The sequence below is a fragment of the Carcharodon carcharias genome, chromosome 8 (assembly GCF_017639515.1).
Source record: "Carcharodon carcharias isolate sCarCar2 chromosome 8, sCarCar2.pri, whole genome shotgun sequence".
NCBI lineage: Eukaryota > Metazoa > Chordata > Chondrichthyes > Lamniformes > Lamnidae > Carcharodon > Carcharodon carcharias.
Window position 1 is genome coordinate 142,989,492 of NC_054474.1, and position 12,397 is coordinate 143,001,888.

Below are 12,397 nucleotides of genomic sequence, written 5' to 3' on the forward strand. Positions count from 1 at the left end.
GTGATGGGAACAGTAACCAACAGGGCACTTTGATGGGGAGAGTAACCAACACGGCACGGTGATAGGGACAGTAACCAACTGGACACTGTGATGGGGACAGTAACCAACAGGGCACTGTGATAGGAACAGTAACCAACAGGGCACTGTGATGGGGACAGTAACCAACAGGGCACTGTGATGGGGGCAGTAACCAACAGTGCATTGTGATAGGGACAGTAACCATCAGGGCGCTGTGATGGGGACAGTAACTAACAGGGCATTGTGATAGGGACAGTAACTAACAGGGCACAATGATGAGAACAGTAACCAACAGGGCGCTGTGATAGGGACAATAACCAACAGGGCGCTGTGATGGGGACAGTAACTAACAGGGCATTGTGATAGGGACAGTAACTAACAGGGCATAATGATGGGAACAGTAACCAATAGGGCACTGTGATATGGACAGTAACCAATATGGCACTGCGATGGGGGCGCTAACCAACAGGGCACTGCGATAGGAAAAGTAACCAACAGGGCACTGAGATAGGTACAGTAACCAACAGGATATTGTGGTAAGGGCAGTAACCAACAGGGCATTGTCATAGGGACAGTAACCAACAGGGCACTGTGATGGGGGCAGTAAGCGACAGGGCACTGTGGTAATGGCAGTAACCAACAGGGCACTGTTATAGGGTCTGTAACCAACAGGGCACTGTGATAGGGACAGTAACCAACAGGGCACTGTGATGGGGACAGTAACCAACAGGGCACTGTGATGGGAACACTAACCAACGGGGCATTGTGATGGGGACAGTAACCAACAGGGCATCGTGATAGGAACAGTAACGAACAGGGCACTGTGATAGGAACATTAACCAACAGAGCACTGTGATATTAACAGTAACCTATAGAGCACTGTGATGGGAATAGTAACCCACAGGTCACTGTGATAGGAACAGTAACCAACAGGGCACCATGATACGAACAGTTACCCACAGGGCACTGTGATACGAACATTAACCTACAGGGCACTGTGATAGGAATAGTAACCAACAGGGTACTGTGATAGGAACAGTAACCCACAGGGCACCGTGAAACGAACAGTAACCTACAGGGCACTGTGATAGGAATAGTAACCAACCGGGCACTGTGATAGGAACAGTAACCTACAGGGCACTGTGATAGGAACAGTAATCAACAGTGCTCTGTGATAGGAACAGCAACCAACAGGGCACTGTGATAGGGACAGTAACCAACAGGGCACTGTGATGGGGACAGTAACTAACAGGGCTCTGTGATAGGGACAGTAACCAACAGGGCTCTGTGATAGGGACAGTAACCAACAGGTCTCTGTGATAGGAACAGTAACCGACAGGGCACTGTGAAAGGAACAGTAACACAGTAACCAACGGTGCACTGTGATAGGAACAGTTACCAACAGTGCACTGTGATAGGAACAGCAACCAACAGGGCACTGTGATAGGAACAGTAACCAGCAAGGCACTGTGATGTGGACTGTAACCAACAGGGCAGTGTGATAGGAACAGTAACCGACGGGGCATTGTGATGGGGACAGTAACCGACTGGGCACTGTGATGGGGACAGTAACCAACAGGGCACTGTGATGGGGACAGTAACCAACCGGGCACTGTGATGGGGACAGTAACCAACAGGGCACTGTGATAGGAACATTAACCAACAGGGCACTGTGATAGGAACAGTAAACAACAGGGCATTGTGGTAGGAGCGTTAACCAACAGGGCACTGTGGTAAGGACAATAACCAACCGGGCACTGTGATAGGAACAGTAACCAACCGGGCATTGTGTTAGGAACATTAACCAACAGGGCACTGTGGTAAGGACAGTAACCAACAGGGCATTGTGGTAAGGGTAGTAACCAACAGGGCATTGTGATAGGGACAGTAACCAACAGGGCACAGTGATCGGGACAATAACCAACAGGGCACTTTGATGGCGAGAGTAATCAACACGGCACTGTGATAGGGACAGTAACCAACAGGACACTGTGATGGCGACAGTAACCAACAGGGCACTGTGATAGGAACAGTAACCAACAGGGCACTGTGATAGTAACAGTAACTAACGGGGCACTGTGATGGGAACAGTAACCAACGGGGCACTGTGATGGGGACAGTAACCAACACGGCACTGTGATAGGGACATTAACCAACAGGACACTGTGATGGAGACAGTAACCAACAGGGCACTGTGATAGGAACAGTAACCAACAGGGCACTGTGCTAGGAACAGTAACCAACAGGGCACTGTGATAGGAACAGTAACCAATAGGGCACTGTGATGGGGACAGTAACCAACAGGGCACTGTGATGGGAACATTAACCAACAGAGCACTGTGATATTAACAGTAACCTATAGAGCACTGTGATGGGAATAGTAACCCACAGGTCACTGTGATAGGAACAGTAACCAACAGGGCACCATGATACGAACAGTTACCCACAGGGCACTGTGATACGAACATTAACCTACAGGGCACTGTGATAGGAATAGTAACCAACAGGGTACTGTGATAGGAACAGTAACCCACAGGGCACCGTGAAACGAACAGTAACCTACAGGGCACTGTGATAGGAATAGTAACCAACCGGGCACTGTGATAGGAACAGTAGCCTACAGGGCACTGTGATAGGAACAGTAATCAACAGTGCTCTGTGATAGGAACAGCAACCAACAGGGCACTGTGATAGGGACAGTAACCAACAGGGCACTGTGATGGGGACAGTAACTAACAGGGCTCTGTGATAGGGACAGTAACCAACAGGGCTCTGTGATAGGGACAGTAACCAACAGGTCTCTGTGATAGGAACAGTAACCGACAGGGCACTGTGAAAGGAACAGTAACACAGTAACCAACGGTGCACTGTGATAGGAACAGTAATCAACAGTGCACTGTGATAGGAACAGCAACCAACAGGGCACTGTGATAGGAACAGTAACCAGCAAGGCACTGTGATGTGGACTGTAACCAACAGGGCAGTGTGATAGGAACAGTAACCGACAGGGCATTGTGATAGGGACAGTAACCAACAGGGCACTGTGATGGGGACAGTAACCAACAGGGCACTGTGATGGGGACAGTAACCAACCGGGCACTGTGATGGGGACAGTAACCAACAGGGCACTGTGATAGGAACATTAACCAACAGGGCACTGTGATAGGAACAGTAAACAACAGGGCATTGTGGTAGGAGCGTTAACCAACAGGGCACTGTGGTAAGGACAATAACCAACCGGGCACTGTGATAGGAACAGTAACCAACAGGGCATTGTGGTAGGAACATTAACCAACAGGGCACTGTGGTAAGGACAGTAACCAACAGGGCATTGTGGTAAGGGTAGTAACCAACAGGGCATTGTGATAGGGACAGTAACCAACAGGGCACAGTGATCGGGACAGTAACCAACAGGGCACAGTGATGGGAACAGTAACCAACAGGGCACTTTGATGGCGAGAGTAATCAACACGGCACTGTGATAGGGACAGTAACCAACAGGACACTGTGATGGCGACAGTAACCAACAGGGCACTGTGATAGGAACAGTAACCAACAGGGCACTGTGATAGTAACAGTAACTAACGGGGCACTGTGATGGGAACAGTAACCAACGGGGCACTGTGATGGGGACAGTAACCAACACGGCACTGTGATAGGGACAGTAACCAACAGGACACTGTGATGGGGACAGTAACCAACAGGGCACTGTGATAGGAACAGTAACCAACAGGGCACTGTGCTAGGAACAGTAACCAACAGGGCACTGTGATGGGGACAGTAACCAACAGGACACTGTGATGGGGACAGTAACCAACAGGGCACTGTGATAGGAACAGTAACCAACAGGGCACTGTGCTAGGAACAGTAACCAACAGGGCACTGTGATAGGGACAGAAACCAACAGGGCACTGTGATGGGAACAGTAACCAACGGGGCACAGTGATGGGAACATTAACCAATATGGCACTGTGATGGGGACAGTAACCAACGGGGCACTGTGTTGGGGACAGTAACCAACGGGGCACTGTGATGGGGACAGTAACCAACGGGGCACTGTGATGGGGACAGCAACCAACGGGGCACTGTCATGGGAACAGTAACCAACGGGGCACTGTGATAGGAACAGTAACAAACAGGGCGCTGTGGCAAGGATAGTAACCAACAGGGCACTGTGGTAAGGCCAGTAACCAACAGGGCACTGTGGTAAGGATAGTAACCAACGCCACTGTGATAGGGACAGTAACCAACTGGGCACTGTGGTCAGGACAGTAACCAACAAGGCACTGTGTTGGGGACCGTAAGTAACTGGGCAGTGTGATAGGGACTGTAACCAACGGGGTACTGTCGTATGGACCGTAACCAGCAGGGTACTGTGGTAAGTCTAGTGACGAACATGGCACTGTGGTGGGGACCGTAACCAACAGGGTACTGTGGTGGGGACAGTAACCAACAGGGCACTGTGGTAGGAAAGTAACCGCCAGGGCACTGTGGTTGCTGCAATGTCCGTGTTGATCTCTATTCCTGATGAGGCAGTGCACTGCCCTTTCAGGTGGATGTGTAAGATCCCAAAGCACTCTTCAAAAAAAGAACAGGAAAGTTATCCCTGGTGTCCTGATCAATATTTATCCGCCACTAACATCTAAAACAGATTATCAGGTCATTTATCACTTTGCTGTTTGTGCGATCTTGCTGTGTGCAATGTGGCTGCCCTGTTTCCTACATTATAATAGTGACTACACTTCAAATGTACTTCATTGGATATAAAGCATTTTGTGATGTCCTGAAGATGTCACAGTTCCAATTTATCTGCTTTTAGTCTTTTATTTGATACCAGATCTGTGACATTGCAGAAAGGATGTTGCATTAAGTGCTATTTTATAGGAACAATACCACAATAACAACATTTGCAATATAAATTAAAGTTAACGAAGCAGAGACAACATAGGAAACCATTTTTTACACAGTGACTGTTTATGATCTGGAATGAGCTGCCTGAAAGGGCAGTGGAAGCAGATTCAATAGGAACTTTCAAAAGGGAATTGGATAAACACTTGAAAGGAAAAGACCTGCAGGACTATTGGGAAAAAGCAGAGGGGAGTGGAATCAATTGCAAAGCTCTTTCAAAGAACCAGCTTAGGCATGATGTGCCAAATGGCCTCTTTCTGTGCTGAATCATTCTGTGATTGTAAGCACAGATTTGAATTTATATAGCACTTTTCAAGGTCCTAAGTGATGCAAAGCCAGCCCTGTGGTCACAATTATAATTTAGTCAATATAGGACCAACAATGAGGTAAATATTGAGATCACGCTCCTGGGGCTGAGAGATAAATATTGACCAGGATACCAAGAGAACTGGAATGTGCTGCCTGAGTCAGCAGTGGAAGCAGATTCAGTCGTAACTTTCAAAAGCAAATCAGATAAATACTTAAAAAGAAGGCTTATGGAGAAAGAGCAGTAATAAGACTGATTGGACAGCCAAATGGCCTCCTACTGTGCTATCCGATTCTATGATCCTCTGAACTCATCTGCTCTTCTTCAAATAGTGGCCATGGGGTTTTTCTACATGCAGTGGAGAAGGCAGACAGAGTCCCATTTAAGGTGTCAGCTAAAAGTAGCTCTTCCTGCCTGAATTATAGGCCAAGTCTCTGACATGGATCTTGGCACCCACAGCAAAGAGGCTAAAGTATTCCAACTGTGACATAATTTTGCTAATGCCCCATTAAACCACAAAAAAATCTTAATGCTGTTCAGGTGAATTCAGAGTTTAATTTTTGGTGAAGAAGGTTTGCAGATTCAAAGATTCTTGCAAATTTTAGGCTTTGGCTCAGAAGAATATGGATGAGATTCTTTGTTTCTCTGCCTTTTTTTGAGGAAATTAACTTTTGGATTTTGCATCCAATTACATGACATCGCCACATGCTGACACGGAGTGGATGGACCCAGGTCCCAGTTCAACATCAGGCAAAAGGTCATCAGGCTCCACAGACTCACTCCTGCCTTATAAGATTTTCAAAATTCATTCATTCATGGGATGTGGGTGTCACTGCCTTGGTCAACATTTATTGCCCATCCCTAATTGCCCTTGAGAAGATATAGTGAACTGCCCTCTTGAGTTGCTGCAGTCCATATGCTGTAGGTACACCCACAGTGCTGTTAGGATTTTACAGCTCTTTCAGCTTCATCTTCTGGGCTCTGACTGGGTTTTGCCTTTTCCGGATCTGTTCTTTTTTAAATGATCTGTAAGATCTTTGAATTCTGATCAAGGTTTCAGTCAAAAGCTACTCCCTCCCCCAACCCCACTGGATAGATGTAAATCTCATTCATTGGAATAACACTTCTCCCCCAGTTCTCCTCTGAACCCTCCACCAGCCTCTCTCCCTTGTTTAACCATTGCCATCTTAAAGTTGGCAACATTGACATTGTCCATTGTCTCCCTAGTTGGTGACTCAACATATTCAACTAATTTCTCTAGGATAAATCCAGGCTTCAGTAGTGGGAACACCATCTGTGTTACAGAACAAAGAACAAAGAAAAGTACAGCACAGGAACAGGCCCTTCAGCCCTCCAAGCCTGCACCGATCATATTGCCTGTCAAACTAAAAAATTTTGCACTTCCGGGGTCCGTATCCCTCTATTCCCATCCTATTCATGTATTTGTCAAGCTGCCTCTTAAACACCACTATCGTACCTGCTTCCACCACCTCCCCGGAGGCGAATTCCAGACACTCACTACCCTCTGCGTAAAAAAACTTGCCCCGCACATCTCCCCTAAAGTTTTCTCCTCTCACCTTTAATCTATGTCCCCTAGTAATTGACTCTTCCACCCTGGGAAAAAGTTTCTGACTATCTGCTCTGTCCATGCCACTCATAATTTTGTAAACTTTGTGTGCTTTTATACATCATATTTGCAACTAAAACTGTTTGTGTGTTTTTGGTAGAAGCGTCTCCCTGGTGTTAAAGTGAAGTACCTGTTCTTGATGTGGTTAGGAATCCTGGTGGGCAGCTGGGTTCTTTACATGCACTACTCGTCCTACTCGGAATTGTGCCGAGGTCACATCTGTCAAATGATAATTGTAAGTACTAAGGGCTGAATTTTTCCCTCGTCGGGCGGGCCTGACGGGGGCGATCAGGAAGCCAATTCAGGCCCAACCAGCTTGAAACCGGTGCTGCTACTGCCTGTGTTTTTGGGGGGGCGGGGGGGGGTGGAAAGGAGGGCGAGTGTGAACTTCACGCATGCATGCGGGTGCACGCTGGAAAAGCTGTGCCTCAGGGAGATGAACAATTCTGAAAATAAAAATCTTTAAAATGTTAACAAACATATTCCCTCCTGTGACTCCGCCACATGAGCAGGGACATGTTTAGAAAATAGGATGAATTTTTTTTTAATTTCTTAATGACGGCTCGAAACCTCATCCCTTTGGATGAGGTTTCGCAAAGAAATGCAAAGGCCCCCTGGCCTTTTTGCCTACCCGTCAACCATTAGGTTGGATGGGCAGCGAAAAATTTAAATCAACTGGATTGTTAATGGCCTTAATGAGCCTTTTAATTGTCGGCGGGCGCGCTGCCAACTCTCGTATGTGCCCTCCAATCAAAATATCGCACGGGTGCGCGATGACATCGAGATGCTTGCCTGACATCATCACGCGCCATTTTACGCACGAACAGGTCCAGTGCGCGCCCGCCCGCTCAGCGAAAAACCCTGGCCTAAGAGTTTTGACATTTAGCCTTTTCCAGTTAGGACAACTTCTGACGCCAATGAGACCCAGGAATTAGCTCAGTGGCCATTGTTGTATCATTAAACTGATCATTTAATTTTTAAAAATTCGTTAAGCATAATATGCAAAAGTGTTTTAAAAAAATATAGACAGAATTCCTCATTTTGCTTGATTTCCAGTATTGATCCTTTTTTGTAGAATATGATGTATCAATGTCACAATCTGCTTCAGGACTGCAGAATAACTAATTTTACATCACAAATAAAAGTGAGTCATGAGAAAAGGCATTCATGAATCCTTTAATTTCACCTAACACACTGCAGACCTGAGTTTGCATCTCAGCCCTCTAATTTCAGAAATAGGACTGATTCTACTGGTGAATTTTCTCAGATAAACTATAGGAGAACATGGCAGGAGGAATTATATCAACTTTCAAGAGGAAACAGAAAGGGTTTTAATCCCTAAGCTCTTGTATTGTTAAGTTTAAATTGTGGAAGGAATGGCTCATCCTTTATGTATAATATGTCAAGAATCTTGAATATACCTTTTGTTGACCTAGGCAACTATTATTTAACATACTATAACCTACAGAGTTTAATTTTTTTTTCAGTGTGATCGCTATAAGAAAGGAATTATTTCTGGCTCTGCCTGCAAGGACCTGTGTGAGGAAAACACACTGCTGTTCCAACAATGTCTGTCATCAAACCCGGTCCATCAGGTACTCAATTTGTTGGTGAAACCAAGATGAATGCGAGTAAAATAGTTCCTACATTGTAGTTTACAGTTGTTGGAGTCCAGGAACAATGAGGCAGGTGTTTAAGTCCAGAAAAAATAACTGGGCAGCAAACAGGTCATAAGCAACATTTGACAAACTAACTCCCAATCCAGCTTAAACTTGTGGAGTATAAAAGATGAATTTAAGCAATTCTTCATCCCAGCTTGGAACTTGTGCTTTGTATGATTCAGATTAGAGCTGTAAGGCTGACCTCCTGACAAAATGTCATGGAGTGAAAATGGGTACCTGAATTTCTGGGCCATAGCATCAAGTGTAGATGTGAAAGGGTGAACACACAGTTAAATGACTTCCATGTCATCTAAGAGGATGGTGTGCACATGAACCAGAGAGGTTGGGAAAGCCTAGGAAATCATATATTTCAAGAGAATATTGGTGCAATATTAGGCCGATAGCTATTTTGGAAGAAGTTAGTTTTTTTTATTTGTTGATGGAATTTGTGTGTCAAGGGCAGGGCCAGCATTTATTGCCCATCCCTAATTGCCCTTGAGAAGGTGGTGGTGAGCTGCCTTCTTGAACCGCTGCAGTCCATGTGGTGTAGGTACACCCTCAGTGCTTTTAGGGAGGGAGTTCCAAGATTTTAACCCAGCAACAGTGAGGGAACAGTGATATAGTGTTATGATCCCAGCTGATGTTACTACTGGACAAGTCCGATCCCAGGGTGGAAGCCGGCTTAATAGATCCTAACTTTTATTTTTGTTTAGAAACGTGAAGCACGGCTACTGAACAGAGTCACAGGAGTTGGCTGATGAACTTTTAACAAAAGAATAAAACATTTATTAAGCAAGAAAAGATGAACTATATTACAATATTCCTTCACCCACAACTATACTTTTACAGATATATACAGATCCATAAGGATAACACAAGTTATAAAAGCTGTCTTATACCCTAATGTTCACAGTAAGTGCCTAGTTCATGTAAACCAATAGGCGACCTGTGGTCAGACACACCACACTCTGGAACTAAGTGTCAGATACCACCCCTAATAGATGCTATGGATCTCATATCAACCACCAGACGCTTGTCACACTGTGAGCCAATCAGTCTCACTGAACTCCATCTTTCGCATAGGGCTTTCCAATCTCCACTCTCGAAGAACCTGCTTTGGAATCTTCTCCCAAATGAGTTTCTCTTGGACACCTTCAGCAAGGGTCCACCTGTAGGCTTTCAATCCCTCCTTCTGATGTTCCCCTCCCCTGGATCGCCACCTGCATTCAAGCTTTGCCTTCCAAGCACTCTCTCTCAGACACTTAGCCATGCCAACAGAATACCACTGCTTCACATGCCTACAGTAAGGAGTCAGCAACCTTTGGCTGTCTTCTCAGATCTCCTGGCTTCTCGCAAGCCCACTTTGCCTTGATTCTGTTCCCCACAGCTTCTCTCTTTAATTCAGAGCCTTTTCCTCTGCTCCTTACTTTAACATCACTGAACAGGATGTGTTCCAGATTCCCTATCCCTGTTCCTTGACTTAATTATTGTCTTGAGACCTTTTCCTGTTCAGAGTCCCTGGTTTTGGGACTTTTCTGTTCTTCTTGGAAATCTGCTCTCTGCACTTCCCGTCCTGTCTCCTCTGTGCCTCTCTGGAGAATGGTGCTTCTCTTCTGGGTCACCTGATCTTCTTCCTTAATCTCACTTATGCTTTTGTTTCTTCTTCTGTGCAAGTGCAGGGCTCCCTTTAAATTAAAAATAATAAAGAACAAACTGTGCGAGTGCGCAGGTCTGTTTACCAGCTTTACAAAGAGCATCCCAACCAACTGCACATGTGCAGCCATTCTCTGGCCGCTGCATGCACTGAGCCCAAAGATCGTAAAAATAGAATGAACTGTGCATGTGGAGCCATTTGAGGGCTGGCACTTACGCAGAAACCGCTGAGGCCCATCCTTCGTTTTTAAAAGGTAGGTTTTTCTCTTCCTCTTTTCTTGGGCTCACAGCAATATTTCCAAGTCAGGATGGTGCGTGGCTTGGAGGGGAACTTCCAGGTGCTGCTGTTCCCATCTATCTGCTGCCCTTGTCCTTCCAGATGGTAGTGGTCGTGGGATTGGAAGGTGCTGTCTAAGGAACCTTGATGAATTCCTGCAGTGCATCTTGTAGACGGTACACACTGCTGCTACTGTGTGTCAGTGGTGGAGGGAGTGAGTGTTTGTGGATGTGGTGCCAATCAAGCAGGCTGCTTTGTCCTGGACAGTATCAAGCTTCTTGAATGTTGTGGAAGCTGCACTCATCCAGGTAACTGGAATCACAGAATCACAGTGCAGAAGAGGCCCTTCGGCCCATCGAGGCTGCACCGACATGTGAGAAATACCTGACCTACCTACCTAGTCCCATTTACCAGCACTTGGCCCATAGCCTTGAATGTTATGATGTGCCAAGTGCTCATCCAGGTACTTTTTAAAGGATGTGAGGCAACCTGCCTCCACCACCCTCCCAGGCAGCGCATTCCAGACCATCACCAACCTCTGGGTAAAATAGTTTTTCCTCATATTCCATCACACTCCTGACTTGTGTCTTGTAGATGGTGGACAGACTTTGGGAAGTCCAAAGGCGAGTTACTCACTGCAGCATTCCCAGGCAGGATTTTACATCCTGCAGGCAGACGGGCCCGCGCCCGCCCCAATCGGGTATAAAATAGGGCGCAGACATTGGGCAGAATTTTTATTCTGTTCATTTTATTGTGAGTTAATCCCATGTGGGGAGATTTTTTTCCGATTTTAAAAATCTTTATTTTTGATCTTAAAATTGTTCAGCTCCCTAAGGGGGAGCTTTCAGTGTCCGCTTCCCCGCGCATGCTCAGACTTTTGTGCTTGTAGTCCTCCCACCCCCAACCCAGCAGCGCTGAGCGTTTCACGCTGTCTGGCCGTTAATTGGCCATCCAGCATCAAATCACTGTCGGGGGCCGATTGCAGTCGGCAGACCATTTCCCGACCACTCCCGGGCCCGCCCATCAACCCAAAAATCCTGCCCCCAGTTTCTAAGCCAGTATTTATATGGCTGGTCCAGTTCAGTTTCTGGTCAATGGTAACCCCAGGATGTTGATAGTGGGGGATTCAGTGATGGTAATGCTTTTGAACATCAAGGGGCAATGGTTAGATTGTCTCTTATTGGAGATGGTCGTTGCCTGACATTTGTGGGTTTAAATGTAACTTGCCACTTGTCAGCCCAAGCCTGGATTATTGTCCAGGTCTTGCTGAATTTGGACATGGACTGCTTCAGTACCTGAGGAGTCACAAATGGTGATGAACATTGTGCAATCATCAGCGAACATCCCCATTTCTGACCTTATAATGAAGGGAAGGTCATTCATGAAGCAGCTGAAGATGTTTGGTCCCAGGACACTACCCTGAGGAACTCCTGCAATGAGGTCCTGGAACTGGGATGGTTAACCTCCAACGACCACCACCATCTTCCTTTGTGCTAGGTATGACTCCAAACAGCAGAGCATTTTCCCCCTCTTTCTCAATGGATCCAGTTTTGCTAGGGCTCCTTGATGCCGCACTCGGACAAATGTTTCCTTGATGTCAAGGGCAGTCACTCTCACCACAACCTGGGAGTTCAGCTCTTTTGTCCATGTTTAAATCAAGGTTGTCATGAGGTCAGGAGCCGAGCGGCCCCGGCGGAACCCAAACTGGGCTTCAGTGAGCAGGTTATTGCTAAGCAAGTGCCGATTGATAGCACTGTTGATGATCCCTTCCATTATTTTACTGATAATGGAGAGTAGACTGATGAGGTGTAATTGGCCGTTTTGAAATTGTCCTGCCTTTTGTGTACAGGACATCCCTGGGCAATTTTCCACATTGCCAGAAGATGCCAGTGTTGTAGCTGTACAGGAACAGCTTGGCTAAGGGCGTAGCTAGTTCTGGAGCATAA

The 12,397-nt window shown here is 46.4% G+C and overlaps 1 protein-coding gene across 1 annotated transcript in view; it reads left to right on the plus strand.

Moving 5' to 3' along the window:
- dipk1b (divergent protein kinase domain 1B) overlaps positions 1-12,397 on the plus strand; it is a 144,951-nt gene that overhangs the window by 118,482 nt on the left and 14,072 nt on the right. The window contains exons 2-3 of the mRNA XM_041193831.1: positions 6,961-7,095; positions 8,348-8,455. Coding sequence (XP_041049765.1) covers positions 6,961-7,095; positions 8,348-8,455 — 243 coding nt within the window. The remainder of the gene's footprint in view (positions 1-6,960; positions 7,096-8,347; positions 8,456-12,397) is intronic.